Here is a 22,281-nt window from a genome sequence, read left to right on the forward strand (position 1 = left end):
CACCATTTTCAAATCATTTCATTTTGATATGTGGGAGGAAAACTGTGTTTCGTTTTCCAAAATAAATTATTCAATATGAATAGGTAGTGTTATGAATGCAAGTTCTATGAAGGCACTATTCGCTGATATATATGAATTTAAGGTGGGAAAATATATAGTAAGTTAGGATGATGATTTGTAGCTCAGGAGTTTTATTCTCTGAGCTGGATAGTTAGGTTATTTGACATCCTTATGAAAAATAGGTTGGTATCAATTTGGTAACATTTAACATAGTATCAAAACATCTCAGTAACCACAGAATTCAAAAATAACCAACCACGGTGTTAAAACATTCTTGCCATAATGTTAAATGATGAACAACTGAGCACTAAACAGATAGCCTCGCCATTTCAATAGTAGTGACCTACTTAAATATGAACAGTTTTGGTTAATTCAGTAAATTCGGAATTTAGGACACACGTTTTATCCTGTTTGAAGCAAAACGTAGTGGTGTGGAGTTCCAATGTGAACAGAAAACTGGGAAGCAGGTACCTCTAGGTGATGAGTCTCAAATAGGACGGAACGGACGTCCTAAATCCTACTGATAATCACCATCCAACTTTAAAATATTCAAGAATATTTGGTGATATCGAGGCAGTCTCTTCAGGATGTATATTTGCTAAAAGTGATTGATAATTTGCAGTTCTTAACATCAATGGAATGATAAGAACACAAACAAAGTTTGTTAGTGTTCATTGTGAAAGACCAATGAATACAAGACAATAACACGCTGCGCCACTCATTTTCTAGCCACAGGTTTATGTACTAAGTCGTAATCAAAATAAGTAGGGTGCGGTTCAATCTGGAGAATAGATGCTTGAAAGCTGAGACACAAGCTGCACGACGCATGCAAACAACCGTTACCTAGATATTTTTATTGTCATTAAAAAGGAACAATAACAGCAATAGTAAAAGCCACGATCCTCTCTGGTTTGAATAAAATAGGGGTGATGGTATCGATTTATGGGCTACATTGATTACAAAGGGTCTTACCAATCCCCATGATGATTTCTGGGATTTTTTTCCCGTATGGCTTAATTATTCATTTCGTGGTTCCCGATGTTTATTTGGCGAAGACGAGTCGATTAATCGGACACTTTAACGAAATCAATGAGGTAGTTATATTTACGGAAGACATAGGGAAAATGTCAAAATTATGTATCAGAGAATTTCTGGATGCGTAACAAACAGATCAATCAGTAATCAATAAACCTGACGAACCAAACCCTATCAACTAATCTACTTGAAAACTGTCAGTGGGGCGGGACAGACAACTTGAATACAAGAATCACAAACAAGGTCACCAGAACAAACTGGTTTTGAAACTCGTGAAATGACTAAGATCACTTCTACATCAGGTTAACCCAGATGATCATGTCCAGAATGACAATGAAAGCTCAGTGATAAAACCATCCACCTGAGAGAACTACATAATACCAAAAGTATACACTTAAGCTGCAAATCTTCATCATTTCAAGAAGAAAAATACAGTTCAAGTATCAAAAACTATATTTTTCGCTATACACAGTAAAAAACTTCCTTTTCAGAAAAAAACAATTAAATCTTTTCAAGAGCAGAAAAAGAATACATGAGAAAAGAAACAAATTCTGAAAGAAACTCAAATTATTGAGAGCTTAAAGATATTTTAATAGCTCGTTCCACCCTGACTAACCGATACAAAAAAACGATATTACAAGTATTTCAATACGAAAACTATACATTAGGCGTGAAATATGTTAGACAGAAAGTCATTACATCATATCTAATATGAACATTTATTTTCGCATAATTTCTACATTGGATAATGAAGGAAATTTTTCTAATGCCCATTTCAATTGAACTTCTGTGGCGCCTAAATAACGTGCAATCCCTAGCAATACTGTATATAATACAGTATAATAAACACCATGTCTTAATGCATAATCAGTTGGAACACCAGCCGCAGCTGTTCTACTACGTGTACGAATTACATCACCCAAATATTGATGTGATTTTAACGCCAGATCAATAGCATGAAATGCTCGACATGAACGTGGATAACCATTGATACATTTTAAATAATGTGAATAGATAAAATGAGGTTGTCCAGCTATTGGTACTCCAGACCTATAAAAAGACCGAAACGAGAAACAAGAGATTCCATAAAATAATATAAATCATATATTAATTATTGAACTAAAGAAGATAGATAACAACATCAGATTGAGAATTTTCAAGGTGACGAGTAGTATCAAACAGCACGAGATTTTTGTTCGGAGTTTTCTGTAAACTACCTCTAAACACCATACAGGTAAGTACAAACAATGAGTTTTTTTCGCCATTGAGATCACATAACATTCCAAATCACTAATCATGACTATCGCACGGATCCCAACAATCAAGTAGTCAGTACCTACCGATGATATAAATCAGATCAATCGACAAAACGTTCATACACTAACCTTATGCGCTTGATTTTTTTTAAAATCATTAACTATTTAACATTAAATAACAGGGAAAAAGTTGTCATTAATAAAAATTCCTACGCAAAAAAGAAAAAAACGATATTCAAAAAACAATAATAAAGATCTATATACACATACCAATTTGTTTGTACATTTACAATCCAACTTCCAAGCCAACAACTTAATGCCCATAAAACACTCTTCTGATGAATATATTTATCATCTAAGTGTAGTCGATAGGCGAAACAACCCATTCCAACACCTGGTCTCTGTAATGTATAATACACTGCGGAATCCCAATTAACTGGTAACTGAACACCTGAAAATTTAAATGCACAAAAGGATAAAAGATTAGTTGGATTAATCACTTTATTAAGAATGTCACGATGCATATAATAATTAATGAACAATAGATAAAGATCGCGATGACTTGGTGAATAAACCATATGGCTTTCAATAAACAAGTCGAAGATTTGAAACTTGATCCAACTGTTACAATTTGGTCAAGGAACTGTTTGCATCACTATTATTGATATTATTACTTCAACTACTCTAGCCTTCTTCTTAATAATTTCATCTCCCCGTTCTGATATATACATATATAGTGTGGCAACTTGAATGGATGCACAGAACGGCCAGGTCCTGTTTTTCTTACAACTGAATGAATGACATGTAAGAATGTGGAGGGGAAAGCGTCAAAAGTTGAGCTCGTTTCAAAACCGAAGACATACAAACAGTAAGTTTTCTTAACTACTCTCAACTTCTCTCAAACAGTAACTCCTCGACAACATCGAATGATGACCGTACAGCACCGGTAGTTAACAGAAGTAAAAAACGTGCACTATTGGATCTAAATTATGATAATACTTATCAATATTGTGCTCAGAGAAATTTTAATGTTTAGACAGTTCTACCACATTTGTAGCTCGTAATTTCAAGTCGGTTGAGGAATATCAAACTAGGCACGAAAGCATTACTGTCTAGTCTCATTCCCTCTGTTAACTGAGTGACTTCTTTCCATCAAATGTCAATTCATGATGAAAATAATAATTATGTATGATGTATAATCCCACAATAATGAAAGGGAAATAAAGCTGAAGTACCAATGCTAAAAATCACTACCTGGTTCCAAAATAACTAACATTGAGCCATTAGCATATTGATCTATAGCATAGCGAATAAGTTCACCCCGACTCGGTGTCAATATGCTCGTAACCGATGGATCATAATGATATAATTCAACATTGACCATACAACGAGGATGTACAATATCATGCAAATATTCTGTTGTGATTGGATGAGCAGTAGAAGAATTTAACAATTTACTAGTTTGAGGATATTTCGATGGTGAACTGTCTATAATTATAATCTAAAATTCAAATAAACACACACTTATGATCAATACACATAGACAAGAATAACAAAAGAAAAAAAGAATACAAATCCTGAAAACAATAATAATAAAATGTTGGGGAATAGAGCAAGGATAATAAGGTTCGAATCCCATGTACGGGATTGTGGATGCGCACTGCTCAGAAATCCCGTTCTAGGACGAAATAACCATCTAGTGCTTCCAGGTTTGCAATAGTGGTCTAACATTGATTTATTCATGATCTCAATCAAAACTCAACAATCTATATAACTGACAACAAGATTTGTAGATTGTGAATAACTTTGAATTATCCCATTCCAAGTTTACATATTGTCAACTGTAAAAATAGCCCTCAAGTTATGAAGAATAAAATTATTATGAGTACAGATTTTGGAGATTACTGAATGTTATTAATATTATAGACCGGCCTAAGTTAGCCATCCAATAGAAATCAGGAAGTACTGGACAGTTGTTTCGTTTCAGTACGGGACTCTTTAGCAGTGTTCCTCAATGTCCCTACCAAAGAGGATAAAATCACAAGACCTTCAGTCTTGCACACGAACGCCAGACCTCTAGACCAATGAGCCAGAATCGAATGGTATTTACGTTTAGAACTTCAATTAATTTACAATACTGTGCAAATATCCTCAATTGTCTTCCATATGTACCTTCTTCACATGAGACAACACCAAACTCCACTAGTTATAGCTTCTCATTGGAATTCCTGAATTACCTATTGAAATTATTCACATTATAATTATCAGTTTAGCGCTTTGTTTAGACTCCTAGTTTTCGTTAGATATCTAACTTATTTCGTGATATCATTGATATTATTATTAAAAACGGTTCGAAATACTTCAGTTAATGAAACTGATATGAATATTTGGAACAGGACAAAGCATCATAATAATAAGTGCATAAAGATACAAAATATTATAGTATGAAGCATATTAGTTGGGATTAATGCTGAAAATCTAATTGTATAAAATAGGGAAAGTTATATCGCCCAGCTTGAATATTTAGACTACCTGTTCCTACCATCTACAAATTTCAACAACTCATCTATTTCCAGGTTTCTTTTAACACATCATTATACCAATTATTTGCATAACCTATTCAGATGTGTTTGTGAAAAGTTTACGACCTTTCTCTTTACAAGTTACAAAAATGTACAATCACAAATATCGTGATGGCTGACAATATTGATTGAAAAGAATGAACATTATTCAGATGTCGATTCCTGAACTGATAACATCTAACTGTCAACCACTCAATATTTATCGTTAAAATCAATGAAGAAAGAAGGAAAGGAAAATAGCTGACGTACTTTGTGCTGAGAATTCTACATTGTACCAAGAATATAATATTGAATAAAACTAATAATAAATAAATAACAATAATTAATAATGCTGATCAAAATACAAATATAAAAGGAATACATAATCAAAAGACATAATTAGAATGAAAATTAGCTAAACAATGACTAAATATTGGTGAGTGAGTAAAAGTAAGAAACATACAACAGGTGAAACTATCCCAGTTACAAATAACTTTATCAATTCAAAAACAAATAATCAACAAAATTGATAAATTTCGATAATGTAATGAAAAGACGAAGTTTATCAGAATTATGTGATATATTTGCGCAATACATTTCGAACAATCTGATCACACATATACTTGTTAAGAACATTTATATATGAAAATGGATGCGTACTGCTGAGGAGTCCCATACTAGGGCGAAACGACCGTCCAGTGCTTCCAGGTTTTCCATGGTGGTCTAGCTTCAACTGACTCATGATTTCAATCTGTGAAATTAAAAGGTTAACTAGACAGGTTAAGGTTTAGTCATAACAGAGGAAAAATATTAAAGTACACAAAAACAAATGTGATCACCACTCTGGATAATAAATCAGTATTACTAGGGTAGGTTAAGTGTAAGGACAAATTGTTTTTGAACACATAAAGGGGGTTTCAATTTCCGTATAGTCAAGGCTTCAATAAACCTTAGTATACGTCCTTGAAGGCTTTTGTATAACACTACAAATGCTGATTTGACGCCAACCTTATGACCCGCCTCAATCAAATGTTTCGCAATGGAGGATGATGTCTGTCTATCCTGTGATCTTATTTGACCATTGGAATCCATTTGTTTCTGCAACCATTTTGGTATGCGTTCACCCACCCTTGATTGCAAATCACGATTGCTCCTCCCTATGTACGTGTTTCCACACATACATGTAAATTGATAGACACAATCGCTTTCGTGCTGTTTGGGCTTTTGGTGAAACATAGACATTGTCTTTTCGATAATGACAAGTTGGGCGGCATAAAATGTCCAGTTGATAGCTAATTCAAGTCTCCGTTTCAACATGAGATTATTTGTGTCGCCTCTGAATGGTAATGTGATATAAACTCGCTTTTGGGTGCCAGAAGCGTTATAGGTCTAGTCGTATTGCAACCCTTCCAGCGGTTTATGAACTTCAAAGAATAACCATTATTCATTAACGTATCAGTCAAGAGCTTCGTCTCTACTTCAATAGTACCACTAGTACAAATACAATTGATTCTATTGAATAAGCTCTTTATTAGACCGTGTTTGTAATGAATAGGGCAGTGACTATGAAAATTAAGATATTGCCCTGTCCGTGTTGGCTTTCTATATATACCACGTTGGATGGAACCATCATCTCTCCTACTAATCAGGATGTCTAGAAAAGGAAGTTGGTTATTCTTCTCTTCTTCACATGTAAGAGAAATGTGCTTTTGACTTCTATTGAATTCTTTTAACAAGCGGTTTATGTCTTCCCCTTTATCCCCTATGATTATTGTATCATCAACATATCGTTTATACAGACCCATCGTTCGAATTGAGTCTTCAACTAAATTTTCAACATATCTCATGAACACATCAGTAGAGGGCTACCCGTAGCTACACCATTTATTTGTCGGAAGTGCTCACCTTCAAAAATGAATTTCACATTATCTGTACACAATAATAGTAAATATTTAAGAGTGTTAACAGGAAATGGCAGTGTAAGGTTATTCAAAGAAATATAGTCACACAAAATATCAATGGTTTTCCTGAGAGGTACATTTGTAAATAAAGTGTTCACATCAAAGGAGCACATGGTTTTTGTCTTTATATTTATGTCCTTTAAGTAATTAATTAATTCAAATGAGTCAGTCAATGAATACTTACAATATTGATTTCGGATAGGGTTTAATACTTTTGTAGGCCATTTTGCAAGGTTGTGTGTCGGCGACCGACACATTGATAGAATCGGACGTAGGGGGGGTATTAGGCTTATGAATTTTCGGTAACCCATATGAATCAGGATATGTCGAACCCATAGGTTTTAATAAATTAAACTCATCCTTGTTAATAGCATTCATGTTTAACAATTTTACAAGTTTCGAGTTTACTTTCTTCTCTAATTTACGTAATCCATGGAAGTCAACATCAGCCAAAAATTTGCTTTTATCATTGAGAATGGATTCCATTTTATTTTTGTAATCGGACCTATTAATAATAACAACACCAGATCCTTTATCGGGTTTAAGTATAATAATATCGGGATTATTTCGCAATTCTTTTAATGATTTGAAGTGCTGAGAAGTTAATATGCTTCTCTGCTTTCATCCGAAAGAATGAAACTGATGCTTTTATAAAAGTATTAAACCCTATCCGAAATCAATATTGTAAGTATTCATTGACTGACTCATTTGAATTAATTAATTACTTAAAGGACATAAATATAAAGACAAAAACCATGTGCTCCTTTGATGTGAACACTTTATTTACAAATGTACCTCTCAGGAAAACCATTGATATTTTGTGTGACTATATTTCTTTGAATAACCTTACACTGCCATTTCCTGTTAACACTCTTAAATATTTACTATTATTGTGTACAGATAATGTGAAATTCATTTTTGAAGGTGAGCACTTCCGACAAATAAATGGTGTAGCTACGGGTAGCCCTCTAGGACCATTGCTGGCTGATGTGTTCATGAGATATGTTGAAAATTTAGTTGAAGACTCAATTCGAACGATGGGTCTGTATAAACGATATGTTGATGATACAATAATCATAGGGGATAAAGGGGAAGACATAAACCGCTTGTTAAAAGAATTCAATAGAAGTCAAAAGCACATTTCTCTTACATGTGAAGAAGAGAAGAATAACCAACTTCCTTTTCTAGACATCCTGATTAGTAGGAGAGATGATGGTTCCATCCAACGTGGTATATATAGAAAGCCAACACGGACAGGGCAATATCTTAATTTTCATAGTCACTGCCCTATTCATTACAAACACGGTCTAATAAAGAGCTTATTCAATAGAACCAATTGTATTTGTACTAGTGGTACTATTGAAGTAGAGACGAAGCTCTTGACTGATACGTTAATGAATAATGATTATTCTTTGAAGTTCATAAACCGCTGGAAGGGTTGCAATACGACTAGACCTATAACGCTTCTGGCACCCAAAAAGCGAGTTTATATCACATTACCATTCAGAGGCGACACAAATAATCTCATGTTGAAACGGAGACTTGAATTAGCTATCAACTGGACATTTTATGCCGCCCAACTTGTCATTATCGAAAAGACAATGTCTATGTTTCACCAAAAGCCCAAACAGCACGAAAGCGATTGTGTCTATCAATTTACATGTATGTGTGGAAACACGTACATAGGGAGGAGCAATCGTGATTTGCAATCAAGGGTGGGTGAACGCATACCAAAATGGTTGCAGAAACAAATGGATTCCAATGGTCAAATAAGATCACAGGATAGACAGACATCATCCTCCATTGCGAAACATTTGATTGAGGCGGGTCATAAGGTTGGCGTCAAATCAGCATTTGTAGTGTTATACAAAAGCCTTCAAGGACGTATACTAAGGTTTATTGAAGCCTTGACTATACGGAAATTGAAACCCCTTTATGTGTTCAAAAACAATTTGTCCTTACACTTAACCTACCCTAGTAATACTGATTTATTATCCAGAGTGGTGATCACATTTGTTTTTGTGTACTTTAATATTTTTCCTCTGTTATGACTAAACCTTAACCTGTCTAGTTAACCTTTTAATTTCACAGATTGAAATCATGAGTCAGTTGAAGCTAGACCACCATGGAAAACCTGGAAGCACTGGACGGTCGTTTCGCCCTAGTATGGGACTCCTCAGCAGTACGCATCCATTTTCATATATAAATGTTCTTAACAAGTATATGTGTGATCAGATTGTTCGAAATGTATTGCGCAAATATATCACATAATTCTGATAAACTTCGTCTTTTCATTACATTATCGAAATTTATCAATTTTGGGGATTTATGGAGATTGTAGTATCTTCAAATTTGGATTCAGGAGTCCATCTAAACGACATCACGACTGAAAACCTGGAAATAATCGACAGTCGTTTTGTCCGAGTACAGGACTCCTCAGCAGTGCGCACTCACGGTCCCGCACGCGCGACTAGAACCCAGGATACGCTTAACCTCTAGATCACTGAGTTGGCATTCAACGGCATTTGTGAGGAAGACAGAAGGTCCGGGATTTTAGCCCTGTGAACGGAATCGTGGATGTGCATTGCTGAAGAGACCTATACGATAATCTCTGTCAAGTCAGAGTTTTTTTCACATCTTTTTTTCTTCTCTATGTACAAATCGATTCTAAAAAATTTGGTAAGTCATGGTCTTTTGTAAAAATGAAGTAAAGATGATGTTTGTTATTTGCCATTTTTACTTATTTTAATGGCTACTGAGATATTCACTTTATATCCATTAGACATGAAATGTTCAATGTTCATATGTAAGGAAGATACTGTTTCTTTTTAAGTATAGATTCCAAGGAAGATGTTTAGAAAACCTTGTAAGAAACCTTTCTTATTCTTCAACCTAATATACTTACTTCCTTAAGTACACTTGAATTCAAAAATCCAACTGAAAATGATATCAAAGTAGTATTGACACACTTTTTGATTGATTTGTTAAGATATGAAGTTATGTTCTAAATTTAATCAGACTTCAAAAAAACACTTTATTACTGACACTAATTTTTTCTATAAATTTCCCCTGAAATCTCATCCTTCAATAGAATATTGAATGAAAATTGTGAACGAACCTGTTAAGCTCTGTGGCCCATAAAATATCACGTGACAAAATCGCCAATCAGATTATCGACTTCTATGACCTTGTCCCCGTGACAAGCCGATAACAAGTCAGCCAGCACTAGCAGCCTTGATTCAACTCCTTTGTACAACAACTTCGCGCCTAGCCCAAACAGTCCAGGATGAGCGTTTCGTCCTATTAGGAACTCGTCAGCTGGATGTGCCTGCATCTGATAGTTAATGTTCATCCCGGGACTCGAACCCAGTACTGTTCCACTGCTAGCCCCATCATCTCTACTCATTATACTTGTGACTGAAGGCAATATCGAGGCAATCCGCACAGGATGCACATATAGCAATAAGAGACTAGTCAATTGCAGTCCTAACCATCAACGGGGAGATTCAATCAACCAATACAAAAATGGAATAACTAAAGCGATAGTTTTGGAATATTTGGAGAACATCTAAAATGTATGGTGTGATAAAAATTCTAAGAAGGCCCAGTTCAGGTATAATTGCAGATTAACTCATTGAATCTTTTCTGAATATAAAAGTCTAGTTCCAGACCTTTATGAGTTTTAATGTTACAAAAATTATAGTGTTCACTGAGTATTTCGAATGTGCGTATTCTATTCACATTGCATCACACATTGACAGGTGGGTGAGCAATTTATTTTATTTGTTTATTTAAACACATTAACTTTGGTACAAGGAGGCACCAAATAGATATGCGCCACATAAATCGTTCGATTTGTGTGAGGACTGAGATACTTCCCGGGTGCCCAGACCGAAGCAGATGATTTTCTTATGGGGTCACTCCCCAACCCTTTGACCTAAAAGTCTTATCCACAAGGCAGTGGAGCGACGTCAGGAGATACAGTCTCATGGTAGCCAGTGACCAACAGTAGGTTCATACGCGATTTGCTCTCTCAGGATACTGGAGCCCGTGTACACTATCGGTTCGGAACCAGGACCTTCCAAATCCCCTAGGTGGATCATCCATATCCACCGACCCGGTTAAAGCGCCAGACATTCACTTTTCGTACTCTCAATTTCGTAACCAACACCCTCGCCACGAGGGCTTCCCTGACAGTAGCTGTATATCCGAGGCCATGTAAGGGCATTTCGAGAGAGCGAGATCTCCCCATCCTCGGCCGTACCAGGGCATTTGGAGGCTGTAAAGCATATGAGATTAAAAGAATGATAGTGTGACAAAAAGTACCTCTAACCTCTATTTGTCTTTTACCCGAAGCATTATGTACTGCTAGTTCAATTGTATAAGCTAATGATCTTGAAAATTTCACATCGACTAATTCAATGTCTTCAGAATCAATACAATCATCTGGATGGCCATAACCCATGGGAATAATCACAGTTACTGAATCGTTAAGTACATCCTCACACAATAATCCAGTAGACTGTTGTACGTTGATAAGATCCAGTGGTTCAGACACCTTAAAAACAACACAACAACACCGATGATAACCAGTAATAAGGCGGAATAATTTGATCAACATATGGCGGTTTAGTATATATCAGGTAACTACAAACAGATCACATAGTACATATTAGAAATTACTTTTTAAATATTTTCAGCTAATAAAATTTAATTCATCCCAACGTTTGGGTCAGCAATCTTATCTCATCTTCTTAAGGGTAACAATCAAAATTAAGACTATCAAAGAATATATTTAGCAAAGGGGGTTGGTGGAAATTGTAGAATTTTGAGTCTAGACCTAGAATCCATCTCAGTTGGTCCACCATCAAAAATCTGGAAGCACTGGATGGTAGCTTCATCTTAGTATAAGACTTCTTATCAGTAGGCATCTACGACCTCACTATGAAAGATCGAACCCAAGACCGTCTTGCTTCTGAACGCTTAACCACGGAGTCAAAGTCCAGAGGTGTTGATATCTAATTTCAGTCAGTTTACGATATTGCGCAACCTTTATCTATTGCCTATGGTGGATAACTATTTCACATCCAAGACGGATTGAACTCCATTGGTTACAGCTTCGCACTAGAACTCCAGGAGTTACATCTTGAAGCCAGTCACTAGTGAGCATATGATTATTATTAGTAAAGAAGATTAGTACAGAATATACAGTTTTCACAGTTCAAATCAAAATAACCAATGGTACTGTAATGAACCACTGAATTTTCTTACATCCCTGTCCAGATTTATAGCTGTTCAAATAAGTTGTAAGTTCTAGCTGAGAGATGTGAGGCTACTACAGTCTTATACTTGCTGTTTGGAGGGGAATGATACTACCCAACTAGTGAGACAAAAAAAAGTGAAGTGTACATACAACCTGATGCTTGAAATGGAGTACCTAAATTGATAACTTAGAAAACCTGTGTGCTCATATTCAACAGAACTACGTAACTCTTGGTAGCAATACATGGATTCGGCCACGCGATATAAAACTATTAAGCAAATACATACTAAGGAATAGTGGGAAAGGATTATTTGAAATACCTGAAGTATAATGCAACGAAAACAATTACAATCAAATCCATGAGTAACTACTACTTCACTAACATATGGATAATCTTCCTAGGAGACGGCTCCCCAAAAAAGCTACTACGAAAAATCAATCCTCGAAGCTTATCAACAATTTTTTTCAGCTAATGTCAATAAATAGCATCTGTATTTGAAGTTTTCGACCAGTGAATTATGTTTATCATTGGATTTTCTGATTTAAAGTAGCGTCTTGATTAAATAAATATATTAATGCAACTCACTGGTCGTGTGTATAAGTTAGGTTACTCTACATAGAGTCAAACTTTTAATGTGAAAACTACTTATATTCTTCAGTTGTTAAAGCTGAATTAGACGGAATGGTGGGTTGGCGACTGGAGCTTTCAACTTTCACCACTAAGTAGCAAATTTGGACCGCACTCCGTTTGATCCAGTTTAGGAAGCTGGGTAGTGTCATTTTCTGTCACACTTAGAGTGTATTTTAAAGACAAGTATATAAATCTGTAACTGGTAAATGAGTAAAAAACAGTGTCAACAACTCAGTCGATCTTATAGTAGAAAATCCTTTTATATTTGTATAAATTTTTATCAGTGAACATATTGAACCGTAGTTATACGTGAAGAACAAAGTAATCTCATTGACAATAACAAATTATTTTACTTACCTCCTCTAATCTTTTACGTAAACATACCAAATTTTTATTTGGTAAAGAGTGATAAATATTTCTATATAGAATATCTGCTGCATTTATAGATGACCATTCCAAATTAGCACAAATTGATTTGATATTGGACATTATATAATGTTGTTCACCCTTTAAACCGAATAGATATAAACCATTTGATGATTTTCTTCGATATGTATTAACATCAGTGTCAGTTCGTAAACTTCTTGAACAAGGTTTAGTAATACCTAGCACAAAGTCAACCTGTAAAAAAAAGCAGAATAGCTGTATAGTTTCGTTACCATAAAATAGAATTAACTCATTTGCCAGGTGTCTGGTTTGAAGACACAATCTAAACGTGAGGGATAATGATACACACTTGGTTGCTCGAACCGAAGTAAGAGGAGCAAGGTTCGAGCCTGAGATTTATTGGTTGAATGTTAAACTCGTTAACCAGCAAGCTACCGCTCTACTACAAAATATAAATAAACCATCAAAGTAATCAGTTCAAATTGTCAAAAGCCAAAACAATTTTTCTACTCAGTGGAATATGACAAAAATATATTTGCTATTAACTCTCTACCCAATTTTCAAGTTATTTAATCCTTTGATTTTGTTTCATGTCTTTATTCTTCTCACATTACTATTTATACGAACAAACTTGATACTTAGGCTATAACCATATATAATCTCTCATTTGATTCGGTGTGCTGAGAATATTTTATTGAAATTTATGAGACAATGCAATCTTATACCAATATGACAATCGTTTTAAAAACGTTTGTGTAAAGGTGAGACTATAATTTATGGACGAGCTTTGGGCGACACTAGACCGACCTTGAGTATGTCCACCTAATAACTAGGACCAAATGAAGGGTATAAACCAGTGTGAAAGATTAGAATTATGATTTACAGTTGATGGTCAAGGTTAGGAATTAGATCACGAACTGATATCAGCTATAGTGCTAAAACGCTATTTAGCCAAATAGACGAGTGAATTTCGCGCCAAAATTCGAAACCTGTTATCTTATATTTGGTTGGTTCGTCCATAAATTATAGTCTCGCCGTGCAGTATAATAAAACTGATAGTAGAAATGCAATATTGAAGTGAATTAGGTTACAATACACGAAAATATGGAAAACATAAGTCGAATAAAAGTTGGCAAGGAATTTACGGAAGAATATGCCATGTAAACAATGTCTGTCATTAAAGGTTATTTTGAGTTATATCAATTTTAATTTGTGAACAATAGTATTATAAGCCTAAGAGATTTTAAACGACAAAAACAAGAGTTATTTATTTTATCACTTAAAGTTAAATCTTGATTTAGCCGTCACTACCTTACTGTGTATCCAATGTTTACTTGTGTCGGAGTAGGTTGGAAGGGAACTAGAAGTCGTCAAAGTAAGACATGGGATCGATCTCTGAAATCATTGGCTCTTAGACTGAGCCATGTTGATAAATTTAATCTAACTGATTGGGGTCTACGCGATTATCATACCCGATGATTGGAGACAGGTGAGATAGATAACAATTGATCACGGTAATGAAGATACATTCATTATTTATCTTCCCTTGAATCCTAATTTTCAAAACTATCTTATAGTTTTTATCCTACGGATTGATTTATTCCCCTCGAATTATGCTGTCTACGTTTAGCCTTCTCTACTAACCAATAATACTGTTACTATTTCTATTACTCTGACATTTACATTGATAATTTTATCATGCGGTGGTGATTTGGTATGGTAACTTGAACTGAAGTACATGTGTAGTAGATTCAGTTTGATATTAAAACTATTCTGAAATGAATTAAGTCTTAATAGATAATCATACTAAATAAATCCAAGATTGATAGAATTGTGTTGTGTACAAATTGACGTAAACTAATATCATTCCATGTGAACATAACAACACTTGAAATATAGTATATTACAGAAAAATCACATCGTTATATTTCAAAAACATCCGTTTTAAGCATCCATACGATAGTGACTGTTTTACATGATTTTACAAATGATAAAATTAATAAATGAACATGTGACTTCCGGTAGCAAACAGTTTACAATTGATTTTATTCAATACAGACAACAATAATAAGGTATAACAATAATCTTAAGATAACTATTCAATCTTTAACATAGTCAAACTGACTAGTCAGTATTACCACTATAGTACGTAGGGTAAAACTTGATGAAACAACGGTATATCAATCTTATTCACATGAAAATACTTCGGGTTTTAAATTGTGACAATACATTTGTTTTATCTTTGCTAACATTCTTCCAAGGATCAATGGAAGTTCTTACAAGTTGGATTTTTCAACTATTGTATCGTTTATCGTTTTTGCACATGATTTTCCCCAATCCAAGCGCTTTGGTAAACTTGCGCTTACAGATAGCACTCAAACTATACGTGACTATTCGGACACTGAATCGGTGATCATTAAGTATCAAGAATGACAGAAGTTAGATGTTAACAACAGATTACAAAATCAATGATCGTATTGATTTCGTGTTATCCGTGAAATTTATATACATTTTATTGAAAAGCTCGATTCATTTGAAAAAAAAAACATTCTTTTCAATGTACTATCCATATAAATAGCCCTGAATGTTTAATGAAGTTCGTTTGTCCATAATAATATGTATGCATGTTCGTTGGGGAACTGCTAATTCCCAAAACATGATATTATCAAAAAAATCAATCTTAAAATTAACACACTGATTCAAGATGATTTTTCTTTATCATCATTCAGCATTAATTAGCTCATTGTAGATTTCTTTAAACTGGTTTTCTTTTATGCCCCCATAAGCATAATGAACGGTAACTTCTGGGATCCATTTATGAACCAATACTATGCGTACATTTTTATCGTATAATTGTTAAATAACTATTTATTTATTTTAACACATAGATATTGGTACAAGGAGGCACCAAATACATATACGCCACACAAATCTCATTTGATATGTGTGAGAGCTGTGATACTGTCCGGGTGCCCAAACCGAAGCAAGTGGTTTTCTTAGGGGGCCACTCCCCGAGCCTTCAACCTGAAGGTCTAATCCACAAGGCAGTGGAGCATCGTAAGGAGATGCAGCCCCATGGAGGCCGGTGACCAACGTCTGGTTCATACGCCATTTGTTCCCCCAGGATACTGGAGCCCATGTGCACCATTGGTTTGGGATCCGGTTAAAGCGCCGGACATTCGCTTTTCGTCCTCTCATTTTCGTAAACAACAGCCCCGCCACGAGAAGGCGATGAGTAGGACTTCCCTAGCAGAGGCTATATACGTGTGGCCATGTGAGAGCATTTCGAGGGGGGAGCGGACTCTCCCCACCCTCGGCCGTACCGGGGCATTTGGGGGTCTACCAATTACTATCCCCCTTATTCACAGCCACATTTGGCCAAATCCTGCACAAATGTTGTTCCTTATTTTATGGTACTATGTGGTCTATCTGGTTGGTATATAAACTCTATATGTTTGAAATAAATGATTCATATCGCAGAGGCTGAGATTGGTGTTCTGGACTTAACTGGTTGGGCTATGCAGGAAGTAGGACCGGTAAGTACTCTAGACTGTTCGTACGGGTTTTTATGCTTCATTGGTCCGATCGATAATTCACTGCTTTCTAATTAGCGGTATCGTCACGTTATACATTAGCGGGGCACTCAGGCCACAAGTTATAACATTTTCAGCCCATTTTCATGCTTTATTAATTCGTCCAATATGAATTTGTTTTCATTTAATTTTCAATAATGTTTCATTATCTTAATTGATATACTGTGACTTTTCTTTCAACAGAAAATTATTTAATTTGACAATAATCATTGAATTTAATCGGTTTACAAATGAGTGAACTCAGTTGTAAATAAGCCTCTGACGTTTTTACCAAGTAAATCTTTCTTAGAAGATGTGTGATTGGAAGTAGTCGAGGTTAGGAAAAGAGGGAGTTGTCGTATCCGGGTTGGAAGTGTTGTTAGAGGTACCGCTGTTACTGCGAACAAAGCAGTGATTCTACTGGACGAAGTATACGTAACACCAGAATTCATGTTGTACGACTTAATTTGGAACAAATCAGTTAGATTTAATTTTTGATATAACCATTGGTACAATGAATATTAGAACATGAACCCCATATCATTTGAAAACACCACCAACTAAAATCCTCATATTAATGACTAGTAATAGTAAGAAATTTCGCCAGTCTTCTAACTTCCACTCACATTGAAGAAATATATCTGAGGTTCATTAACTGGTTTAAACTATACTATACTGAAATAAAATGACAGTAAATTCTTCTTCCTAACAGGAATGTAAATTTCAAGGGCACTAAGTCTCAACTAGTCGTGGGTGACCAGTATATCTTATAACATACTTAAACACAAGCGAAATTTTTTTACCTTTCAAATCTAACTGAAAAAGAACATTTTTTTCGCCCTATTTATCCTTTCACCTAATGTTTAAATGAAAACTTTCACTATAATTTCAAAAGTTACCTGACAATTTTCGTTTTTATTGGCCAATAGTTGAATAGTTTCAGTAAGTAAATGTTCACTCAAATTCATTGAACGTGGATTAATAAAAATTATGTAGTCTAAATTAGCTTTTAATGCTGTTTGTAGACCAACTTCAAGTAAGTCTGAGCAATCTTCTTTCTAAGGGTATAAAGGCGAAAATCAACAGATCAATAAGTCCCATTCAATTTTAAGACTGATTCACCGACAACCCTGAATTAGACAAACAAGTACGGAAAGCTTACGAGGTATGACTATTCTATGGAAAACATCCGGAAATGTTACCAAATAAAATACCAAAAATAATACCGCTTAATCAGAGACTGCGAAAGTGGTTTAGTAAATTGATTATTCAACAAAATTTAACGCATCTACAAAGTAGATGCAGTTATCAATTTCCAAAATGAATTCCTTAGACTGAGATCTTGTATGATTCGTCACTTCGACTTAGTATTTACTAAACTTAGCCCCAGGGAGCTAGTTTTAGTCCTATACTTTGACATATCTAATGCATCCCACATGGTTAACCGCTAGCCTCTTACAGACAAGCTCAATTCATATAAGGTTAGAGATCGCTGAGTTCAGTAGTTGAATTCCTTCCTCAGTCATCAACACAAAATAGTTAAAATAAATTAGTCTCCATCGGTTGGTCATCCCAGTTACAAGTGACATAATACCATGTAGTGTTTTAGAACGTTTGACCATTATATCCTAAATAATTGATACATGTAAAAGGCTCGATACAGATAAACGTTTACTGGGTGCAGATGATTTGAATGTAGTGTACTCACTTTCTGCCCACCACCTAACCTGTATACAACATTGTGTCAGAATGGAGTTCAACAAGGTCATCACTGGTGTTCAAAATGAAATTTAGGACTTAGTACTGATAAGTGTGTCCAGATTTGCTACAGTGGTTATCTCAATTTAGATTTCGCCATAAATACTCAGGAGCTATCTAGGCTTTATTCGGTAGTAAAGTTAGGACTCAGATATTTCTACAATTTGTCCTTGCAGAGCAAGTTATAAAGTAGAAACATAAATTATGTATACTTCTAGGCTGTATACTTTATGACCTACATAGCAGCAATTCAAGTATTTTATTGTACAAAGTATCTGTCTGACCACTAACAGAATCCTGCATTTTTATTTTGAGCAGTGTTTGCATCAAAGATAAACATAAATTGGGACCTGTTCAATATCCGTTTACACTTCTTATTCTTTGAGGTGATTATACACTAGGCTACAAATCCAGATACACTTAACTAGGGCTTAGTACCGTATGGAAACAGTTCCCCAAACCAAATTTAATATTTTTCTTCAAGATATTAAATAAATTATCTCTGACGTCTAACAATGCAACAGTTTCGGAAATCACCTTGTTACAACCGTCGCAACTTAGTACCTAAAGTACAATCTTTTCATTTTAGGTTCGCTGGGTCTACTTAACAAGTAAATTTTCAAGAATTCAGGACAACTTGAAACAATATAAACCAAAAACAAATTTGTAGATTGATTCTTTTCAGGCAATGTATCCCTATATTTTAAGATGTTGGCTCCATTTGTATGTCTGACCATACCTGTAACTTGGTATATTCAGAATATGGCAATGGAAATCTAAATTTTAATACTACCTTCAGAAGTGTGTTAGCATACACAGCATCGACGGAAATCCTCTACTAGTCACGATATATTAACCGCATTTTCCAGTAAATCCTAATTACTATTAACTTATACATCACGTACTTGGGTATGAACCACACTGTGAAGGCTAATGATACTATTCGGTTGTCCCAGCCGATATAGGTGGAGTAGGGCTTGAAACTGAGACTTAACGGCTAAGTCAAAAACTCTAACCATTAAACTACCCTAACACAAGAAACGGTTGCTCAAAAAGGGGTAAAATGTAGTAAATTATATAAAAAACCTTACCTCAGAAGAAATATATTGAAATTTCAAGAGTAATTTGTTTTTCAGATTGGAAGCATGGTTGATAGTACTTAAACTTCGAAAACTATACGAGAACAGACGATTGTAAAGCTGACCATAGGAGCAATAAATACGAGGATCTTCCAAGTTATGTTTACGACTTAAGTTACTCCGAGTTGACGAAAGAATACAGCTGTATGAATCTGATTCTTTAATCTTTGAAAATATTAATAAATATCTATGTATACACAGTACGATGACAAACAAATAAAATAAACGTTACTAACTTCACTTATTTATTTATTTACTTGAACACATAAATATTGGTACAAAAGGGCACCGAGTACATATGCGCCACACAAGTCACTTGATTTGTGTGTGGGCTGTAATACTACCTGGGTGCCCAGACCGAAGCGGGTGGTTTTCTTAGGCGGCCACACCCGGAGTATTTGACCTAGAGGTCTGATCCACAATACAGTGGAGCAGTGTCAGGAGATGCAGTCCCATGGTAGCCGGTGACCAACAGTAGGTCCATACACCATTTGTTCCCTCAGGATACTAGAGCCCATGTTCACCATTGGTTTGGAACCACGGTTTCCCAACTCCTCTAGGTGGATCCTCCCTGTCCACCGACCCGGTTAAAGCGCCGGACATTCGCTTTTCGTCCTCTCAATTTCGTAAACGACACACTCGCCGCTAGAATGCAGTGAGTAGGACTTCCCTGGCAGTTGCTGTATATGCGCGACTATGAGAGCATTTCGAGAAGAAGAGAGGACTCTCCCTACCCTCGGCCGTACCAGGGCATTTTGGGGCTAACCTAACCTAAAACATAACCTGTCAATGACTAGTCGAGCACAATAATTTTCCACTCTAAGCAAATCGGAAAGTAGTAAAAAGAAACAGATCTACATTCGTTGAATTCGCTATCTCAGTAAAACTGAAACCATACTTTTTATATGTTACCAATAAAAAAGTGATGTCTAATTACCTGATTAGTAGGGAATTTTTTGAAAAGACAAATTGTTATTTATAAGTGTGCAGTATCAGTTATAATCTAATAAATAAGACTAAGTAGAATACGTAAAACTCCTCAAACGGGAACAACTACGTTTAATATGTTGATAGATCTTCAAAAATGTACGGAAAGTAGAACCCGATTTGCATTAAAATGTTTTGTCAAATGACAAAAGTAACTGTGAGAACAATGATTTTGATAGTTAAAAATCCGAAATTACACTAAGATATTTCCCAAATTCTTGCTAACGGTACAAGCATTACGCGTCAATGTGAGCTATATTACAAGCAAACTGGAACCACAGCGTGGATATCATCCGGTTTTCTCTTCAATAATCAAATGGTAACTTATCATCCCAGCCGAGAAGTTGTGATTTTGATTCCGCGTAACGATGAACGGTAAGGATTGTTCTAGTCTGAAACCAATACGAATCAGCATTCTTGGGCTACTTGATTATCAATGGTTTTCCAGAGGTTGAGTCCACAATGGATTACACCCGCATTAAACTACGTGTTCCTAGTCTTAATTTGGAGTGTAGTTAGAACTTTTCAGTCATCATTGGATTACTAACCATGGATTTATTCCGACTGCTCTGAAACGCAACTTACAAAATGTGCCTACTGAGTTGCCAGCTTTGTTTGACCTCTGCTTTTGGTTTTTATTAACTTGTGGTTTATGTAAATTATATTTAGCCCATACCATAGCAAACGTAACTGAAAACTCTACCCTTGCAAACCTACACTCATTCTTCGTGACTAATATAACCATAACTGCACATGAATAAATATACCTTGGGTAGATTTCACATTTAAATCTCTTTTATCACAAATAAATGGGTTGGTAACAATAAGTGTACAGAAAACAATGGTTCGTATAAACTATGTATCGACTGGCATTAAACGAACTTCAACACTTCAAATGATTTTAAAACACTGAATTATCAGCTGAAAACTTTTAATAAGACAAACTAGGAGTTTTGAAGTTTTTAATGCGGCTCAACAGAGGACTTAATGAACTGATGTTACCTGAATTTTGTGCTCAGGATTTCTTTTATTTAAATAAACACTACGTTGGAGAGTGAAATATATGAACAGAATTTATCATGAGTAGCTGAAATACCTGATTATGATTATTTGCAAAGTGAGGTTTTGAGTAGTTATGATTAGGCAAGACGTCAAGCCATTTGTTGAGATCGTATAGACTATTCCTTGTTTTAGAGTACACCAGTATTAAATCTGTATTCTTGATCGAAATTCCGAGAGCTTTCTTTTGAATGCAGTTAGCTACCCATGAAACAATAACACCGACCGAATTTTCACCAAGGACTCTTTCAAATAAGGACGGATTTTTTAGAGATCTTGATATAGCATCACTTGAATACTCATCTTGAGGTTCTTGTCTTTGAATGTGATGGTTAGTAATCACAACGACTCCAAGTCTGCTAACTGAACTCACCGGTTCCCATTCGTTTCTGTTATAAGTACCTTAATAGAAAACTTATAATAGCCAAGGAGTCTTAAGTTACGTTTTAACGGTAATCCGTCTTTCAATCCACTGTAGATTTTCCTGAAGCATGAAATGACGATATACAAGAAGTTACTAGTAACCTTTAGCACTATGATACCAATAAGTTTAATAAGGAGCAAAATACTAGCCATTGCGTAACGTCAGAGATCAAATTAACACCTTTGATT

At 35.2% G+C, this 22,281-nt stretch overlaps 1 protein-coding gene across 3 annotated transcripts; it reads right to left on the reverse strand.

The window, feature by feature from the left end:
• Nucleotides 1-1,530: 1,530 nt before the first annotated feature.
• MS3_00002578 (uncharacterized protein) lies at nt 1,531-22,281 on the reverse strand. Of its 3 annotated transcripts, XM_051210171.1 has the most exons (11): nt 22,195-22,281; nt 22,113-22,153; nt 21,707-22,071; nt 19,576-19,788; nt 17,626-17,784; nt 13,125-13,388; nt 11,207-11,431; nt 5,183-5,231; nt 3,606-3,852; nt 2,622-2,802; nt 1,531-2,145 (listed from the first exon to the last, which is right to left on the reverse strand). In XM_051210171.1, the coding sequence occupies exons 5-9, from the start codon at nt 17,692-17,694 to the stop codon at nt 3,809-3,811; spliced, it is 651 nt and encodes a 216-aa protein (XP_051073148.1). In that variant the 5' UTR covers nt 17,695-17,784; nt 19,576-19,788; nt 21,707-22,071; nt 22,113-22,153; nt 22,195-22,281; the 3' UTR covers nt 1,531-2,145; nt 2,622-2,802; nt 3,606-3,808. The 3 variants fall into 3 exon arrangements, with proteins under 3 accessions (XP_051073148.1, XP_012800429.2, XP_051073149.1); XM_012944975.2 differs by lacking the exon at nt 5,183-5,231 and having other exon boundaries at nt 22,113-22,202; nt 22,239-22,281; XM_051210172.1 differs by lacking the exon at nt 5,183-5,231.

This window comes from Schistosoma haematobium, chromosome 1, assembly GCF_000699445.3.
Source record: "Schistosoma haematobium chromosome 1, whole genome shotgun sequence".
In the NCBI taxonomy this organism is placed as follows: Eukaryota; Metazoa; Platyhelminthes; class Trematoda; order Strigeidida; family Schistosomatidae; genus Schistosoma; species Schistosoma haematobium.

Bases quoted from the DNA above. Each gene is read 5' to 3' on its own strand.
- MS3_00002578 (XM_012944975.2), bottom strand. The intron at 17,785-19,575 runs GTAAGGTTTTTT...TTATACCCTTAG, and splicing joins TTCAATATATTTCTTCTGAG to AAAGAAGATTGCTCAGACTT. The intron at 2,803-3,605 runs GTAGTGATTTTT...TTAAATTTTCAG, and splicing joins GTTAGTTATTTTGGAACCAG to GTGTTCAGTTACCAGTTAAT.